At 45.8% G+C, this 20,463-nt stretch overlaps 1 protein-coding gene across 1 annotated transcript; it reads left to right on the top strand.

Moving 5' to 3' along the window:
- Nucleotides 1–6,805: 6,805 nt before the first annotated feature.
- Nucleotides 6,806–20,406, top strand: COPS8 (COP9 signalosome subunit 8). Its single transcript, XM_072796799.1, has 8 exons — nucleotides 6,806–6,995; nucleotides 7,583–7,653; nucleotides 9,160–9,208; nucleotides 10,400–10,532; nucleotides 15,381–15,488; nucleotides 17,531–17,593; nucleotides 18,629–18,676; nucleotides 19,391–20,406. The coding sequence occupies exons 1-8, from the start codon at nucleotides 6,918–6,920 to the stop codon at nucleotides 19,468–19,470; spliced, it is 630 nt and encodes a 209-aa protein (XP_072652900.1). The 5' UTR covers nucleotides 6,806–6,917; the 3' UTR covers nucleotides 19,471–20,406.
- Nucleotides 20,407–20,463: the final 57 nt, after the last annotated feature.

The following is a 20,463-nucleotide window of genomic DNA, read 5'->3' on the forward strand; positions in this document are numbered from 1 at the left end:
CAGGCACCCGGCTGAGACCCACGGGATTCAATCCTCAGAGCGGCCTTGCAGGCAGCCCAGCTGTTGCTCAGTTTAACAGGTGCCGAAGTGGACTCAGGGGCGGAGGGCCCGAGCTTGCGAGGTCAGCAGCAGGAATCTGAGGCTGGGCTCTCAAACATTCTGCGATAAAGGGAGTGAGAAACGCATGGTGGTTTCTGCTTTGGTTTCCCCAACACACACGATGAATCCTGATCTGATTTCAAAATTCCTACGTTTCTTTCCCCACTTAAGACTGATTTCCTATTAGGTAACTCCGGATCCCCGTCTATTTCTAGGAAAGTATAAATCATCCCTTTGAGGGGCACCTGGGTGGCTCAGTGGTTGAGCGTCTGCCTTTGGCTCAAGTCGTGATCCCGTCGTCCTGGGATCGAGTCCCACGTTGGGCTCCCCAAGTGGAGCCTGCCTCTCCCTCTGCCTGTGTCTCTGCCTCTCTCTCTCTATGTGTCTCTCATGCGTAAATAAATAAAATCTTTAAAAAATATATAAATAAAAATAAATCATCCCTTTGAGAACGCTTATCGATTACAGGCTTTTTTTTTGCAAACGATCCGGGATGGGTGCTGTGGGGAAAGTCAGCCAGTAGGAGGCTCACATTCTGGGCTGGTGGTTTGCACAGTCCAGTGGATATAGGATCACGCAAGGTGACTAACTGGTGACCCCAAGGTGAGGCTGGGCTGAGAACGTGGGCTAAGAGATCAAGTTATACTCGCTTCTCATCACCAGGCACGTGCTGCTGCTCTAAGGCCTGGGTTGGGTTTGGGGGTTGCCGTGACTCAGATGGGCAGTTTGCTGGGACCTGGGGAGCCCCGAGCAAGCAGAAAACAGAAGAGAAGAAGGAACAGGGAGAGAACTGCCTGAGGACCAATGACCATCTGGATCCCCTCTCTGGAAATGCTCAAGATTAGGGCCCTGGCCAAGCACATGGGACATGGCAACCGCAAGAAACCAGGCACATAGATTGGCAGTGACCAAACTATGATGAACCCAGCACAGGGATGCCACCAAGTGTCACTCTGCGTGACAACTCTGATCCGTTGGTAGGGCCTGGCTGCAGTTCTCAGTCTAGGATTCTGAGACCATGACCAGGCTCCAAGGGAAAGAAGGCTGTGATGGATTCGTAATGTAGGCCCTGGTCAACATGGCAGCTGGGCCACCCCGGGCCATGAATTCACCCCTTCTGGTTCCAGGAAAGCTGTACAAAGGAGCTCTGTGACAAAACGGGGAGTATGGGGGAGGTGACTTGATTTGCTTAGCCAGAACACTGGAGTCCAACCCAGTGGGGGCGGGCGGGGGCTCTGGGAGGCCCTGCAGTCCTGGAGGCATAGAGAGGACAGAAACAATCAGCAACAACCACCAGGAAGTGTTGCAGGTCATACATAGGCAGGGTGCTGGGTGCTGGTGGAGAGGGCGATTCTGGGAGGTGACCAGCAGGGCCCTCCATCCTAGGCTCTCCGAGGACAAGGGCGGCTCTGGCCGAGCCCCTGGAACCCCCAGCATTAAATCAAACTAGCAGTGAGAAGCACAATGAGCAGCTCTGCACCCCCTCTCGTGTCATTGGCCAAGAGACGCACCTGGGCCGAGGACATAAATGAGCATGAGAAGGGATTCCAGGTGACACTTCTATAAGACCGCCCCAGGGTCGCCCAGAGCCGCTCCGGGTTCCTGGCACACGGGCCTTCTTCCCTGCTTTATTTATAATCCCTTTGCTTCCACCACTGACAACCTTCTTACCGCTCTTCTTTATCCCTCTGCGATCCCCCTAACGTATATCTGCCCTTAGCTCCTGGGCCTTTCTGAAGTTTCGCCAAAGTGTTCTCTCTTCTTATTCACCCGTGAACACAAGCATCAGGGGAAGGGGGTGGGGCAGAAAGATGTGTCCTATTTTTCAATTTTGGATTGCTAAAGTTGCTTAAGATTGGGGGCAAAGAAAAAAAAATCATCACTAAAATAATTTTACTACGTTAAAAGAGAGCTTTAAAGAAAATACTCCTCACCTACAATCTAGCCCCCCCCCCTTTTGTCTTAAAGATTTTATTTATTTATGGGAGACACAGAGAGAGAGAGAGGCAGAGACAGGCAGAGGGAGAAGCAGGCTCCATGCAGGGAGCCCGACGTGGGACTCGATCCCGGGGCCCCAGGATCACGCCCTGGGCCAAAGGCGGCGCTAAACCGCTGGGCCACCAGGGATGCCCACAATCTAGCCCCTTAATCTTACAAGAGCTTTCCTGTCTATGTCCCTTCCTACCCGTCCCTGCAAATCTAGTCTGGAATATAGTAATAGAGACTTATTATTTCCTGTATTTCATTAATATTATTTCAGGAAGGCTGCTCTCACACGGACTGTACGAGTTTAACAACTTCAAAACATCCCTCGCCTGACCATGACACGTGTGACCTTGCACCTATTAGACACATAGGTCATTGTAAGGCCTTTAGCCTTTGTATTTCCAGTTGCTGGGCCATTTGTAGCCATAGTTGGCTTCCTCTCTTGCAATGACCTCCTTAGGATAATTTCTGGGGGAAAGAACTGTACTTTGAAGGCTGACCCGGACTTGGCTTCCAGTGTGTGTTGTTACCCTGCTTTCCAAAATGCTGGCCTCCACGAGCAGGGCCGTCCACGGTGGATGACTTTGCCAAGAACCCTACCTGAGATTTTACTGAGCACAAACACCAACGTCCCTCTAAGTCAATGGTCCGATGACAGCGCATGAGAACCTCCCTTCACGATCTCAGCCACGTCGGCATCCTCACATCCCACGTCTTCCAGAGGGCCATCCACCAGAATGAATATACTCCTCTACTCTGCTGGCAGTCTGATCTCTCAGGAATTAAAACTGCCCCCCCCCCACATCTGTTCTTCTAATCCAGCTGGCAGAGACAGCTGGTCATGCTCTGTGATGTTAGCTTCCACCCCGAGAGTGAAGCCCAGGCCCTCGCCATAGAGGACGGCTGGCTCCGGGGTGGGTGGCCCGTTCCTGCAGCTGCTTCCCTGCACCTCTAGGCCTGAGCTGTCAATAATAAACTCTAGCCACAGCCCCGGTCCTCTGTGGCCCATCTTCCCGCCCCAGGTCCTCCCACCTCCCGCTGATTACTTTCTGCCCCTGTGGAATAGCCGATTGTGGATATTTCATGTAAATGAGATCATACGATATTTGGGCATTTGCAACTGGCTTGTTTCACTAAACACAACATTTTCAAGATTCGCCCCAGTTGTAGCAGGTGTCAGTGTGTCATTTGCTTTTATGGTTAAATAATATTCCGCTATATTGGATATACCGCATTTTATTATTTGTCTATTATCTAGAGGTTTGGATTGTTCCCATTTCTTGGCTATTATGAATAATGCTGCTGTGAAGGTCGTGTACGAGGTTTTGTGTGGACCCGTTTTCATGTTTTCACGTCTCCTGGGTATAGACCAAGAAGTAGAACTGCTGAGTCACATGCTGTCTGTTTACACTTTGGAGGAACTGCCAGCCTATTTCCCAGAGCAGCTGCAGCCGGTGCACTCCCACCCACGGCGTATAAAGGCTCGGACTTCTGCACACCCTCACTGACACTTAGTATTAGTTGTTAGAACTACCTAGCGGGTGGGATTTGGGGTTTGATCTCCCTTGCCCTAATAAGTGATGTTCTTGAGCATCTTCTCACATGCTTTTTGGCCATTTGTATGTCTTCTCGGGAAAATAGACTGAGTCCACCTTTCCCCCCTTTTAAATTGGGTTATTTGCCTGTTTTTGAGTTGCAAGCATTATTTATTGGTTGTAAGTCCAAGTCTCTCTTCAAGCACATGATTTGCAAAATGTTCTCCCAACCTGTGGTTGTCCTTTCACTTTCTTGATGACACCCTTTGAAGCATAAAAGTGTTTAATTTGATAGCATCCAGCTTATCTGTTTTTTTTTTTTTTTCTTTTGTCGCTTGTGCTTTCTGGTGTCATGTTTATGAAGTCAGTGCCTAATCCCAGGTCAGGAAGACTTGCTCTGTGTTTTCTTTTAACCATTTGAACTCTTACATTGAGGTCTTTGATCTTGTCCAAGTTAATTATTGTATGTGGCATGAGATGAGGCTCTTAGCGTGGGAGCCCACACTTCCCTCGGCCTTCCCACCCTTCACCCCACACGCAGGGAGAAATGCAACCCTTGCCACTCCAGAGTCAGCACCTCCAGGATGCACAGCTCCCTTCCCGTGGCCTCTTCTCTTGCCTACTGCTGCCAAGTCCTGATCTCTCTTCTGAGGCCCACCTCCTGAAATGACTGCCTTGTACACCAGCCCGCCCTCTCTCCTGTCCCTCCATTCCTCCTGCGTATTATTGAAAGTGTGGAGGTAAAGACCGGTGCAGCATGCACAGTAACAACCTAAAACTGGATGCCAGCCCTGGAAATCCATCAGCCCTTCTCAGCACTCGGAGTTCTCTGTTCCCGGGCCAACAATGCTCTTGCCTGCAGCCCTCCTTCCCTGTCCTCTCTTCCTCTCCCAACTCCCAGCCTCCAATCCCCAAATGCCTGTACCTGTCTTTAGAGAACAGCTTGATCCTTCAAATGACACCCCAAATTCTACCTGTAACCCATGCTTTTGTGTCCAAAGCCTCACCGAGATTTTCTGTTCAGCAAAGAACCATCTATTATGTCCTCACCTTTCAGCCGCCCAGAGTATCTGCCAAAGCTTTCAATCATAGTTTTCCTTTTAAATGATCAAACCGCTGGGAAGTTGATCCCACTGAATCTTTCTTTGCCCAATATTTTAGCAGCTGTTATTACAATTTAATAATTTTAAATCTTGCTCGTCAAATTTATGTCAAAGGGTCTTAGAATCATTTTGCCCCTCAGTCCTCTTCTTTGTGTGATGGATGAAACTTGGATGCTTTATTTCTCCAAAATATCTCCACTTCTGCAAGATATTTCTGTACCTTCATTTTATTTTATTTTATTTTATTTTATTTTTATTTTATTTTATTTTTTACAGAGAAAGAGCATGAGGTGGGGGGGCGGGGCAAGAGAGGGAGAGAGAATCTCAAGCAGATTTCCCGCTGAGCGAGGAGCCCAACGCAGGGCTCTATCTCACGATCATGACCTGAGCCAAAACCAAGAGTCAGATGCTCAACCAACTGAGCTGCGCAGGCACCCCTGTGTACATTCCTACTTAATGTTGCCAATTCTTTGAGTTTTATAGTGGTTTATCTTTATATTCCATCCAAAGCATTATTACATACAGTCATTGCCACGTGGGAACAGTGTTGATTCTGTAAAAATAATCAGTGATGCTGTCGCTATCTCGAAATTCTTAATAATGTTACCTTTGAGCATGTTTGGAGAGTGAAGCCCATAGGGACGACAGAGCATTTGCATGTGAGCCAGAGCTGGTCGAGCATGAACATAAAGTGCATGAAAAATAGTTGTTAGTTTTGTGCAGCATTTCCACGATTTTAATAAGAACAACATACAAGCGCATCTATGAGCTATGAAACACGAACTGCGTGATTTCTCGGATTCCCCAGTGGGGTTCGACGCACTTACATCTCAATTTAAACCTGGCGGCGCACCATGTGAAGATGGATGCTAAGATTCACAGCAATCGTTTAAATTTTTAATTTTTCTTTACTTAGAGTCTTACTAAATAGCAGAAAGTACCAGGAAAAGGTGAGGTACACTCCAGTCGGAGGAGAAAGCTTTGCATGATATGACCCCTAGCGTCCCCTCCCATTTTTTCAACCAGGGTCCTGCATTTGCCACTTGCTCTGGGCCTGCAGACTGTGCAGTCGGACCTGCGGACTGTGCAGCCGTGTCTGCAGACTATACAGCGGGGGCTTCAGACTGTACACTCGGGCCTTCAGACCGCGCAGCCGGGGCTGCGGACTGTGCAGCTGGACCTGCGGACTGTGCAGCCGGGTCTGCGGACTATACAGCTGGGCCTTCGGACTGTGCAGCCGGGCCTGCGGACTGTACAGTCGGGCCTTCAGACTGCACAGCCGGGGCTGTGGACTGTGCAGCCAGACCTGCGGACTGTACAGCCGGACCTGCAGACTGTGCAGCCGAGCCTTCAGACTGTGCAGCTGGACCTGCGGACTGTACAGCCGGACATGCAGACTGTGCAGCCGGGCCTTCAGACTGTGCAGCCGGGCCTGCGGACTGTGCAGCCGTGTCTGCAGACTGTGCAGCGGGGCCTTCAGACTGCACAGCCGGGCCTGTGGACTGTGCAGCCGGGCCTGCAGACTGTGCAGCGGGCCCTGCGGACTGTGCAGCCGGACCTGCGGACTCTATAGCCGGACCTGCGGACTGTGCAGCCGGGCCTGCAGCAGGACGCGAACAGAAGCCTCCGGGCCCGCGGTGACCCGAAGGGCAACCCAACAGCAAGTCACTGCAGACAGCGCCGCAGAGCATCCGCCGGCGAGGACCCCCCCCCCGCCCCCCAGACGCCTCCGCAGCAGGCCAGGGTCCCCAGCCCCGGGGAGCGGCCCAGCCTGGCGGGCTGCAGGGTGCAAGCCCGCACCGGACCCGTTTCAGAGCTCAGGAGCCTGGGGGTGCAGGCGGGGCGCGTGTGGGCGACCCCAGCCTCCCGCGACCTCCCGCGGTCGAGGCACCAGGCCGGGGCCGCTCCTCGCAGTGCGCATGCGTGTCAGGCCGCGCCGCGCACACCCCGCCCCTCCCGCCTCCGGCCGCGCGCTCGGGAAGCCGCTTCCCGCGAGGCCGCGCGGGTCCTCCAGAGCACCGAGAGCGCCGGCCAGCGCGGCGGCGACGACGCGCCGGAAGCGACGGCGCAGCTGCGCCTGGGCGCTCGGCGGCGGCGGCGGCGGCGGCCGCCTACGTCATCGCGGGCGCGACGGCCCGAGGGACAGTCGTGGGTCGGCTCTGGCGAGGGTGCGGCGGCGGGACCGGCCGGGAAGATGCCAGTGGCGGTGATGGCGGAAGGCGCCTTCAGTTTCAAGAAGCTGCTGGATCAGTGCGAGAACCAGGAGCTCGAGGTGGCGGCTGGCGGCGCGCTGGCAGGGGGCCCCCGGGGCGGTGCCGGTCTCCAGGGTAACGGGGCCGGCGGGGCGCCGGGGACGCGGGGGTGCGCCCCGGGGGCTCCCTTTCCTTGTTTGCAGCTATTTAAGATTTTATTTAAGGTTTTGTTTATTTATTCATGAGAGAAAGACGGAGAGAGAGAGGCAGAGACACAGGCAGAGGGAGAAGCGGGCTCCATGCAGGGAGCCCGGGGCAGGACTCGAACCCAGGACCCTGGGGTCACGCCCTGAGCGGAAGGCAGATGCTCAGCCGCTGAGCCCCCCCCCCCCCAGGCGTCCTCAGTTTACATATTCTTGTCCTTACGGAGACACAGGGGTTTGGAGGGACCTAGAAATCACAGGCGACGGCAGATCTGAACTCAACAGTGCGATTTTTAGTGTTTTGTCTCTTCTCGGAGCACTTTCTACATCTGCAGTTCTAAGTACTATAGGGTTTATCTTTTACGTTGGTGTTAATAAAATCCTTTTTTTTTTTTTTTAAGTGTAAGCGTAAATAAGGTATTTTTCTTTTTTCTTTTTTTTTTTTTTTTTTTTTGGCCTTACAGGCTCCTGGAGGAATTGCCACTCCCCCCGTGTACGGTCAGCTCTTAGCTTTATATCTGCTCCACAATGACATGTAAGTACTTTTCTACCCAAAGCCGAGAGCAGTGGCTTCCTGAGGATTGTACAGAAATTACGCTTCGCGTTGGAAAGACATCAGCGAAACCCTAAGGCGCAAGGAGCTCTGTGCCTTGTATCATAATACTTAATGCACCTGTTTCATGTGTTACCGGATAGTGCCTAGGCCCAGTCGTTTTAAAATACACTTGTTTTATGTATATTCTCTAAAAGCACATTCTAATTTGTTGTGAGAAACAGCAGTGTCAATAAAGTCCTTTAATTCTGTTGACCTTTTTTGGTTTTGCTTTTTTTTTTTTGAGATTTTATTTATTTATTATGATGTTTCTTTTTTTTAAATTTTTTATTTATTTATGATAGGCACACAGTGACAGAGAGAGAGGGAGAGGCAGAGACACAGGCAGAGGGAGAAGCAGGCTCCATGCCAGGAGCCTGATGCAGGATGCAATCCCGGGACTCCAGGATCACACCCTGGGCTGCAGGCGGCGCTAAACCGCTGCACCACCCAGGGATCCCGAGATTTTATTTATTAATGAGAGGCAGAGACACAGGCAGAGGGAGAAGCAGGCTCCATGCGGGGAGCCCAACGTGCAGCTCAATCCCAGGTCTCCAGGATCAGTCCCTGGGCTGAATGTGGCACTAAACCGCTGAGCCACCCGGGCTGCTGGACCTTTCTTGTTTTTATAAAACCTCCATGGGCTCCTGTTAATTTCATATGTAATCAGTCAATCCAGAGAAACTGAAAGGGAAGATAGAGAAGGTCGAGAGGAATTTGTTTAATGACATGTATGAGATCCTTTGAAAGGTGTTGTTTTTAGTTATTCCTAATTTGTGCTCATTGAAGAAAAGTCAGGAAGCATAAGCGCACAGGAGTCCCTCTGGTGCTGCAAGTCGTCAGTAATTACTGTTAAGTGTTGTTTTAAATTCTATTCAAGCTCTTTGTTTCATATCTTTTAAAAAGTAGCCTCTGATTTCTGTTAGACGTATACCCATGAGCTGTCGATTTCATTTTCATGATCCTGACATATGTTTGTTGTAGTTCAAGCTTTCAAACTCTTGAAGTTTTGGTGGCTCTGCACTTGTTGGTCAGAGGAGGGTTCATGATAAGGAGGAAAGCATGTGTATCACATACGTTGTCAGGGAACTCCAGAGCCTTGAAAGTATAGAGATTTGCCTATTTTTATCTATGAAGAAATGACCTACTTCAGTGTTTGTGTTTTTAGCATACCATTACCTTAATTTAAGGTCTAGATCATAAATTAAAAATGCACTATAAAGATGGCAAAATATTACTTTGTAAAAGTATTTTATTACTTTTTATCTGAAAAGCTACTCTTCCCCTGGACAAATTCATATAAAACTAAATTTGACTCCATAAAATACAGAGTATTTTAAACTATACTTTTGTGTGTTTGCAGTAAGATCTAAAATTTTAAACATTTACCGAAGTGATTTTTTTTAATTGCTTATTGTTTTTTTTTGGGGGGGGGGGGATGTAAATTAGGAATAATGCAAGATATCTTTGGAAGAGGATACCACCTGCTATAAAGTCTGTAAGTATTCTTCAATATTTCCTACTACTTGAATGTAGTAACTGCTTTCATTTAAATGGCAACATTGTAAACTTAAAAAGTTTCTGTTTTCTTTACTATGGTTCACAGAAATAGTTATTAAACTGGTATTAAAGTTTAGGGACAGATCTGCACGTTTCCTCTAATCAGAAATTTAATTTCCCTTGGATAGTTCTAGAAATCTGTCTTCAGCTTCTTTTGATCACGTTAAGACACTTCATGTTAAGTGCCACTTTGCCTGGCAAACAACAGATATTTTACATAAAGGTTTGGTTTGGGTTTTGTTTTGCTTTTTTAACTGATTTGTGCAGTAATGTTATTTACTTTGAAATTGGTGTTATTTACAAGTATATCCTAAGAATGATTTTCACAGCATTAAGATTATTTTTGGTAATTAGGATTTTTGATTTCTTAGTTTGGATGGGAGATTAGATGAAATAACCTCTTAAAATTTTCTTCCAAAATGGAATGAAATACATTTTTAATTTTATGGGATTCATTGTTTCTAGAATAAGTACAAAGTGAATTTTTTAAACACAGAATATTCACAGAATATTATCAAGAATTCACTTGAATTCTTCTGTTCATTATTGGTATTTAGCAGCAATTCATTTAGCATTTTTACTGTCTGTCTTCTCCATTCTATTATATAAGATTGGCTTATTCCTCCAGCTTCATTGACTTAAAATAAAGAACTGTAAATTACACTCATAGTTTCAGTGACGTTCGTGGGAATTCGGTCCCGGGAGAGGCTACAGTGTATGACATTGACAGTCTTTACTATTTGTCGTTTTGCTATTACTTTTGACAAAAAAACATGCATATATATTTTACATGGGTGTATCTGTGAATATCTATATGATATTTATAGCATTTATGTATATATGAAATACAAGTACATTTTGAAGAATTGTTCAAGAAAGTTAATTCCCAGACTTAGTTCTGAAATATTTTTGGACAAGTGTTTTATGCTCTAATTTTCTCTTAGAATTTATATAAACCATACAAATAAATTTTGCATTACTGTCCACAGCACTTAAAAACCTTTTTGATAGTGACTGGGCTGAAGAAGCAATTATACCCCTTAAAAGAAATGTTGAGTTATGTTTTAAGATACAGTTGTTGGTAAAACTCCAAAGTGAATATACTCAAAGACAGTAATATTTATTGCAGGCAAATTCTGAACTTGGGGGAATTTGGTCAGTAGGACAGAGAATCTGGCAGAGAGATTTCCCTGGGATCTATACGACCATCAACGCACACCAGTGGTCTGAGACGGTCCAGCCAATCATGGAAGCACTTAGAGGTAGTGTTTCTTCGTGGTTAAGAATTAGATTAGACCTGTTCTCTAAGTGCTGTGATGTTGAAGTAAGTTAGCAGTGTGTTTTAAAAATACATATATTTCCTGCTAGGTGAATACAGCAGCTTTCAAAATTCTTTTGTAAGGATTTGCTATAATCGTTCTTCTTCATTTCATCCTGCTTGACATTTTATCAGCAGCTAAGGGCTTCACTGTCTCTTAACTTAATTCTAGATTGAGATTCCTCTTGTCAGTAAAAGGATTTTTTGCTACTAAAATGAAATCTTGTAATACTCTAACAAGCTCAAGGTATGTGGTGGTTAAGATTTTAAACCCCACGTATTTAAAAATAGAGACTGTGCTTTGGAGTCTGTTGACTTCAGTCTTTGATAGGGGTGTCTCCAGCTTCTGGATTTGTACCTAGTCAGTTCAGTACACAGATGCTCAGATATTTTTCAGTTGCTCTGAAAGATTACAAGCCTCTGACATGGCACTGATCTGACAATGAAACTGGACCCAGCCTCTCTTTCTGTTCTTCTGCCCCTGACGTTTGCTGGTTCACTCTTTTATAAATTCATACAGTGACCTCTTTTATGTTTTCAATCCTTATTTCCTAATGTTACCTTGTTGCTGTGGTAATCCCTGCCCTGTCTGCCTTCCTGCTCTGGAGGAAGGAATTTTTGAATAACTGTTCATCATTCTGGCAAGGGATATCATCTTTTCAGGGGAGCAGAAGGTGAAGGTTGCTTCTGAGATGTATCTGATTTCTCTTGGGGTGGTAAAGCTGTATCAGCATAAAACAGAACAATGTAAGCGACAAAACAGGAGACACTTAGTTTAAAAGAATGAAGGAAGTGAGCAAGAGTGCAGGGCCTGCTGGGTAGGAAGCCAGTGGGTGGAAAGGGAGGAGGGTGGCATAAGGTAAGGGCAGTTTGGGATATTCCCACAGGAAACCGCCTTAGCCTCTTGACAGAAGTCCGAGGAGGAATGAGTGTGGTGGTGGATTTTGTAGCATCTGGTTCCGTCTTAGGACTGTAGTGTGAAGGTGCAGCCCGCGTGCCCTTTCCCAGCAGCATACAGCAGGTTCATTGGCAGGACTAGGACTCAGATCTTGTGACTCATCCATCAAGTGTTCACTGTGTGCCTTCATCGGGTATAGCGGTGTTTCCTCCCAGGGCCGCCTCTGCCTCTAGCTCCATTAGATTAAACACTCCTTTGGAGGCTGTCCAGTGGGCCTCTGGAACGCCGTGTAGCACAACATGGGGGAGTTTGGCCTCTGGAGCGTGCTTCTGGGGTTCGTATCCTGATGCTGCCATCTGAGTGATCCTTCTGTACCTCATTTTTCTCAATGTAAAGTGGTATCATAAATAGTATTTTTCTTGTGTTGTTAGAAATTAATACGTGTAAGCACTTACATGTGCTTGCTTCATTAATATGTATAAGCATTCATCTGTTCACCTGCAGTATTTGTGAACATATCCTGAGAATTTTACAAATCCCCAGACCCATGAACGGTACTGTCTTCCTCCATAAAATGCAGCCTGCTGAAGGAAGTCTCATAGCATATTTGAATCACTGCTAAATTTAATATTTTGCTTTTTAATGTGTTACAAACTTTGTGTTTTCTAGATTGTTCTAAGAACAGTCTCATTCTCAGATCTCTTCCTTTCTGTTCTGAGTTAGTCACAGTCCTACCAGAAAATTGAAAATGGCTTAACTGAACAGAGGCTAGTGAAAGAGCTGTTGGCAAAGGCAACCAGCAGAGGCCAGCAAAGCCCCAGGGGCTCACTGTAGACAGTAGCCATTCTTATTCTAGGCCCAAAGGGAGGGGGCCATGGAAAGGGGCTGCCCCAGGAGCTGTGTGTGGATCAGCCAGCGCGAGGCAAGGAGGGCGCAGAGGAAGTACATTCACCTGACCTGTGGACACCCCATCCGCCAAGCAGGAGACTACAGGTGCCGTGGGCAGTGGTGTCCAGACTCCCTGGAGTAGAAGGGCAGACAAGGGTTTGAAAGTGCGGGACGGTCCTTCATCTTCCCTCTGTCTGTAGCACTCGCAACTGCTGGTAGATAATAGGTACCTGGAGGTATTATTTACACCACAGAGTGAGCATGGGTCTCCCCAGGACTTTGTCACATGGTGAATTGCTGCAGATGGTAGGTGCTGACTCTGTTCACTGCACTTTCCAACTTGTTCTGATACACTCTCTCCTGAGACCATTTCCCAGGTCTTTAAGGGTCACACAGTGACTAGAATGTCCCCGAGTAGTTAAAAGCAGCCTGAGTTGTGTGGCCTTTGACTAACCCTGTGGAACTCTGTGCCTGTGACTTTGCTCCATCTGCCCACCCCCTTCGCCTCCCCATGTGCTTCTCTCCTGTTTGCCAGGCCTGCCTCTGTTTCTCTCCTCTTCCTCTCCCATCGGCGTGTCTCTTCCATTCATTCCATCTTGTTCTCCCCATCTCCTCTCAATTGTAAAAATCTAACCAGAGTGCTTGAACTAAAGTTATTTTTAAAATTCAGTAGGCTTTCTGTGTGGGTACAGCTGTTGGTGCATGCTTAGATCTCCCTGTTTGAGTGCCCATGACCTTCATTCAGTAAGGGAAGCCTCCGTTATTGCCAAGGTGTTTCAAGTCCACCGTGAGGCCATGTGCTGAGCGATCGGTAGGACAGGGGAGAGAGTTGACTAGAGGCGTGGAAGCTGGAGGGGACATCAGGCTCAGAAGTGAGGACATGTGATGGAATGTCAGCGATCCTTAAGTATGAGGGAACGAGGCCAAAGGCTATGTCCTGGTGGTGATATCTTTAACAAGCAAGTCTTCAACTCATGACTTCCTTGGTTTTGTTTTGTTTTGTTTTGTTTTTTTTGTTTTTTTTTTTAAGATTTTTATGTATTAACTAGAGAAAGAGGCAGAGACACAGGCAGAGGGAGAAGCAGGCTCCCCGCAGGGAGCCTGATGTAGGACTCGATCCCTGGACTCCAGGATCATGCCCTGGGCCGAAGGCAGGTGCTTCACCGCTAAGCCACCCAGGCGTCCCAGCACATGATTTCCTTAGAGAGGCTAGGCTCTTTGATTGAGAACGTATAAAAGCCCTCCTTCTGTAGAGAAGTTGAGGAAACCACAGAGTTGTGGAGCACTATGTGCCATAGGAGGTGAAAACAAGCTTGTTAAATAGTGTAAACAGAGCTGGGAGTTTAGAGCTGGCAGTGAACCTCAGTGCTGCAGGAGGAGCTTGTGAACAGACGTGGGAGTCACAGAGAGCAGACACCACACAGCAACATAAACCCAGAGCCCAGAGATGAAAAGGTGTAAGGCTTGTCTGAGAGCCGGGGGCCTATTGGGGAGTAGAGGGTGCCTGAGAAGCTTGGTGTAGTTGTCAGGCAACGTCCCAGGAATGGAGAGAGGATTTTCAGTATATCATGGGGCTGTGTTGTACATAAACATTGGCAATTCAATGTGGAAAGTAAAATAGAATATTTGTAAGCATGTTGACAGCCAGGGGGAGGAGCCCTTGTGTTACTGCAAGAGCAGTGGGCAGGAAGATAGGCTAGCTGCACCTCGGTTCCTACCATTGACTTATCTCTGCCTCATTTCTGAAGTATTTAATGTGGAAATGTAAGCCTAGGGAACTCTCACATGTCATCTCTAGGGAGGTTTTGTTGCTGGAATTGTTTGCAGCCCACACACTCCCCATTAGGCTCAGTCATTCAGGACTTGACGTTGGGATTTGAACCCAAATTAAGTCAAAGGTTCAGAGAAGACTTGAAAGTTGGGAAGTGTTAATAAAATTCAATTGCATGGGCAGCCCTGTTGACTCAGTGGTTGAGCGTCTGCCTTCGGCCCGGGGCGTGATCCTGGAGACCCAGGATTGAGTCCCACGTCAGGCTCCCTGCTTGGAGCCTGCTTCTCCCTCTGCCTGTGTCTCTGCCTCTCTCTCTCCATCTCTCTCTCTCCCTGTCTCTTATGAATGAATGAATGAATGAATGAATGAATGAATGAATGAATCTTAAAAAAAATTCAGCTGCGTAAACTTGAAGATCTAATTGGGTTTATTAAGCAATCCTTGGTTTGGGCAGCATGCCATTGAGCAAGTAGAGGGGAGCTGTGAGGAGCTTGATTAAATGGCAGGTTTGCATAGGAAGGAACTTGGGGCAAGGACATTATTAGCAAAAGAAAAGGAAGGATGTTTCAGGCCAGGTCACCTCCCTTAAGGGTAGAGTAAGGAATCTCCTTTCTGGGAGTTGAGGGTTTCCACGTGATCAGGAAATTCCCCACTGACCTCATAAGACTGTATTTCTAGATTGAAACTGTGTTAGGTATTAAGTCCCAGTTTGCTGAGGCATTTGGGACCTGTGGTTTTCTTGTTAACAGAAGAGCACTCTAGCTGCAAGTTTTGTTCTGCAGTTTCTAGGTGCGCTCCTATACAGAGACCCTGCTCAGAACGGACAGCTGATTACTGAAGTAGATCATTTCCACTCCTTTCAGTCCATGAAAGTGGAATTAAAAAAGAAAAACATGTATATAAAGATAAATTTACATACATAAATGTATTTAAATGAAGTTTTCTTAGAGTTTGGGTCTTATGTATATTAACTTTTTTCCTAGTAAATTTCATTGTCCCTCCAAGAGAGATTTGCTTTCCAAGAGGAAGTACAAGAGATTGATTTGTTTATTCAGCAGTATCTGAGCACCTCTTCCGTGCCTGGCACAGGTGTCTGTATCTGTCAGCATAGAGCTCTTTGGGTTGATCTAGTCTTGTTTTAGAGAATGTAGACAAGGACAATCATGTAACTTAATCCTGTGTTAAAAATGCCAGCTCTTTTGTTCACTGTCTGCCCCCCTCCACTCCCACCTCAGATGCAACAAGAAGAAGAGCCTTTGCCCTGGTCTCACAAGCCTACACCTCCATAATTGCTGATGACTTCGCGGCCTTTGTTGGGCTCCCTGTGGAGGAGGCTGTGAAAGGTATGGTGGGCTTACTTTTTACTTTGAACAAAGGTGGAAGGGTAAATTGTTGAAACAGGTTGGTTTTGGAATTTAGGTGATGTTTGTTCCCTGGAAGGAATTATAAAACCTACGGGGTGCCACACCCCCAGGGGGTGTGGGCAGGAAACATCCAGTCATCAAGCCAGTAGTGGCTCTGCCAAGGCATGGGGTAGGAGTCCCCGCACAGGTAGGAGGAGAGATTTTATACAGATCTTACAGCACCTTGCAACCAGTTTCTCTACCAAATGAATTAAGGAAAAACCATAGTAGAGCCTTCTGGGTTTTCAAGTGTGGATAAGAGATTTCAGATTCATATTTACTTTTAAAGCATTTTTTGCCAAAAGCAGTTAATGCTGTCTTAGAACACGAGCTTTGCAAAGGAGGACTTTGCCATTCTTATAAAGTCAGCATTGGGCTGTATCTATGAGGTGTACCCTCGTTGCATCTGATCATTCTAGCTCTTTCTTTATCAGAACCTCTTTGATATTTCTATAGTCATTTTTTGCCACAGTTCCCAGGACTTGATCCATGAGTATTTTCTACTTTTATTTCTAAGAACTTTGATGAAGACTCAAGTTAACAGTGGGCCTGTGAAATGGTGGGGTGTCCTCCCAAGGTGATTCCCAGGAAGGAGACTAGAGCCCCTGTTGACTGAGAGTGGGACAAGCAGGGAGGGATGTGGTGGGAACAGAGTTCCTGGAAGACGGGGACAAGGAGGGTGTGAGAGGGCAAGGGGGCCTATGGAGAAGGCACTTGAGACAGCCCCAGGCAGCTCAGGTTACATCCGGTCTTAGAATTGGTACGGAATGTGAGATGCAAGAAAGTAGAGGGTGTACAGATTATTTGCTTTTGTTAAGTATGCCAGGTGAGTAGCATTAAGTTAATAATTCTTAAACTTTGTAATTTCTTTAAATTATCTGTTCCTATGAATCAACATGTTGATAAATGTGTTCTTTTAAGAAAATTTTAATTGACCTCATGACTCACTTGTAGAAATCCTCATTTTACCTGTATTTAGTAAAGGGAGTCTCCTCTCACTGTCCCTTTTCAGCCCCTTTTTCCTCGATATTTCTCACCAGTAACTCTTACCCAGTGTCTCCAAATATGCTTTTGCATTTGGATTTCTCAGTGATGCCCAAACTAGCTCCTCCCCTTGGTAAATTGCTATCGAATGCTATATGTGCCTTGTAGCATTGTTTTACCATAATTGACATTTTTGATTCTCTGACTAAAATAAGAACACTGTTGAGTCCACACCTTGTTCCTCAGTTTCCAAAGCCTACCACAATTTTAGAGGCATAAAAGGCAGGTTAATGAAGTTCCTGGAGTAAATCATACTGTTGCTTATAAACATTTGTTTTGATTCATCTTGAAATTGATCTGTAGTTTATTACATACTAATAACATACCCCTGAGCCCTACTCTTAACTGACTGCCTGGGTCCGAGTCCTGTACCCTCCTCCCAACCCCATACTAACTGCGTGACCCAGGACACGTCATAGGATTCTCCAAAATTCATTTTTCACATCAGTTTAGTGATGGTTCTGAGTCCTACTTCATAGAGTTGTGTGGTGATGACCTGATATGATTGCTGTGGGACGGTGCCTACTGGCCAAGACTCGGTTTTGTCATTGGCATCAGCTTTGTTACTACTGATAGAGCAACTGGAGGCAGTGTCATGTACATCCTCCTTAGAGATGGAAGTGTTGTTTCCGGTATATTGACTAGATTAATACCGTATTGCACACTATGGAAGACTGGTCATTTGCTAGGGATTGTATCAGCCTGATAGAGTAAAATGAGACTTTGATACACATTTCAGAAATGTTTCAAAAGTAAGTCCATCTGAGAATGCTATCTATATAATCAACTTTCCTAGTAAAAATACACATTGTAGGGTAACCTGGACTTGTCAGATCCTCCATACAAGTAGTGCCATTGACAGATTGTGGATCTTGTAAATGAAAATTATAGTAACTTTTGGTTATTGCTTCATTTGTGTGTTAAATACATATCTCTAGGTATATTGGAACAAGGATGGCAAGCCGACTCTACCACAAGAATGGTTATGCCCAAAAAGCCAGGTAGGTGGAGCTCTTCATCCATATATGCACCATGGACCTCTTCTAAGACTACTTCAGTCTTTTAGACATTGAATTTGAGTAATTTGGTAATAAGGTTCTGCTGTGCTAGCAAATTGAAAGTAACTCAGTTAAGTATAGACCTGGAATGATAGACGCAGCAGAAAGGATTTTAAAAAAGATCACCTAGTTTTACCGTGATTTCTAAAAAAAAAATTTTTTTTTTTTTTTTTAAGAACCGGGTTTCCACGATCACACCCTGGGCTGAAGGTGGTGCTAAACCACTGAGCCACCCAGGGATCCCCCAATTTTTTTTTTTTTTTTTTTTGTATAAGAAACTATATGGGTTTCTCAGAATCCATATTACAACTTAATTCTTACTAAGCATTAGTCTCCCGTCCACTTACTTATGGGACCATTTCTAAGTGTGTTTATCCATATCTAAGTCATTGTCTTTTTAAAAAAATATCTTCTTTTTCTCCTTGTACTATAGCCGTGTAGACTCTTCTCTGAAACAAGATTTTCAGTGGCTTTAACTTTCACAGAATTAAGTTCTTTGGCCTTTTAAGGCTTAAATTATTTGGCCTGAGCTTGTTGTCTCCATCTGAATTCCCAGCCCCTCAGTCCTCCTGAAGTGAGCCGTGCTCATTCCTGCGTGGAGGTCTCTCCTCCCTTGGCAGGAGTGCCCTTTTATGCCAGGTCTTTGGAACTGGGCTTAATGCCATCCATACACCCTCTCCCTCAACCAGAGTTCCTTCCACCTGCTCCGTGTTCCTATCATGTAGACAGTGTTGACCCCTCAGCAAGGAATTCCTCAGATTTCAGTGGGCCCTGCCCTGGGAAGTTTCAAGAGGTGGTGAGACCCGGTCCCAGCGGGTCTCACTGCTGTAATGAGAAGACCCGCGTAATCATATAGAGCATAACTGTTAACCGTTTGAGAAGTAAATGGTAGTAAATGCCATTACATTACAAATGACATGTTCTGTGTGAAAGCTCTTCACAGTGACTCATATAAACTGGGCTGTTCATTGTCCTTAGTTGCAGGGGCCCTGGATGTGTCCTTTAACAGGTTTATTCCCTTATCAGGTACGTTATGTTTATATATTCATTTAAAACATTTCATTGTTCTTTTTTTTTTTTTTTGTCATGTGTCTCTGTTTTCCTTAGCTCCCACATTGTAAATGAAGAGATGAAATTCTGTATTTGCTGTTTATAATGATATATTTGGTTATAATAGAGAACGTGTGGGCTCCCCTCTGTAGTTCACCTTGAGGCCAGGGCATCTTCTGGCCCAGTCACGGAGCCTCCGTGGTGTCATGGGGGGAAGCCGTGATGGGGCTTCTCACCAGCACTTCCTCGGAAGGCATCCCTGGGCTGACATGTGCTAAATTAAAAGTTGAAACTAAATTCCTTGATAGGGTCTTTGTGGGTTTTTTTGTTTTGTTTTGTTCACTGACAATTTAATGTCCTCCTAGAGCACTGCATGGCACGGTAAGCACTGGGTGATTGGTTATTCACTGAATATCATGTCAGGTGGGTATATGTCCTTCCAGGAAGAGCTGTGCTCTCTCAAGAGAGGTGTTGCTTGTTAACCTGGAAACTTCAACAAAGCTGGACATGCCTTTGCTCCCCGTTGAGAAAAACTCATCAAAGTTGAAACTTTGCTTGTTTTTCAAAATGTCCAAAATCAATAAGAAAGTTTCTTTATTGATAAATGACAGGCCTGGAAGGGTGTGGGTGGCAGGGCCCAGGTGCTGTCACATGGGGTCTAACTTTAGTCTCTTTCTGTTTCACTTGCAGAGCCTGCCCCAGTGCCCCCAATCCCCAATGAGCAGCAGTTAGCCAGACTGACCGATTATGTGGCTTTTCTCGAAAACTGATGTATCATTCTGAGTCCAAGATCCACCTTCAGAATCCTGTATACTGACAGATATAGAAATGTAAAATTTTTATTTTCAATTTATTGGATGGATGAAGCACCTCAGCATTCCTTACTGAGTATGTGATAAAATACATATATAAAGTATATTATTATATATTTTGTCCTTAAACATTATGCTGAATAGTTGTTGAAACAATTCTCATTTTGTAATATTTGACAATTTGGATGGAGCCCGTCAGTATTATGCAGTTTAATTTCCTAGTGACTGACTGATAAAACAGCTCTCCTGCTTCATGTAGGTCAGTGGTTGACAGCTGTTTGCCCCTGCCCCAGCGTGCAGCACACCCCATCGGCACTGATGGTTGATAGTTGCAGTGATTCCTTTGGGGTTTGAGGAGGACTGTCCCCGGAGACAGTCTCTGAGCTGCCAGGGATTCTGATGCACCCCCTTCAGAGAATATGCTCTCTTTCTCCTCACCTCCTGAATATCACTCTTACAGAATGCTGAAGTGTAGCTGAGGAACAGAAGACCACTTCCTCAGTGAACCAGTTTGTTAACTTTGATTTTTTCCTGATGGTGTACATCCATTGCTGGCAGTGGAGGGCTTGCCATGAAAATGCAACTATTTAAGACCTTCAGGAGAAATATTAGATGTAATACTCCTTTCAGAAGAAGGGAATATTAGGGTGGAACGCATTATATTGGCAAGGAAGCTATTAAGATAAGTGATCCACTTTGTACAACTGTCTTGCAGCCTACTGGTTGCTTATTTTTATCCTTTGGTTCAAGTTCTGCCTTTTGGAGAAATACCGAACAAGTCTTGCAGTTTTTGTGTGATGCCCTCTGAATATTTGGAGGTGTTGATTGTATCTTCAGGTTAAAAGCCCCCCTGCTTCATTTATTCTGCATTTGTTCAATAAATATTTAATTGAATCAGCTGTTTCATCTGAGATAGTTTCTAGAAATTTCACTCTCCTGGTGTTTCTGTGG

The sequence above is a fragment of the Canis lupus genome, chromosome 24, assembly GCF_048164855.1.
Source record: "Canis lupus baileyi chromosome 24, mCanLup2.hap1, whole genome shotgun sequence".
Lineage (NCBI taxonomy): Eukaryota > Metazoa > Chordata > Mammalia > Carnivora > Canidae > Canis > Canis lupus.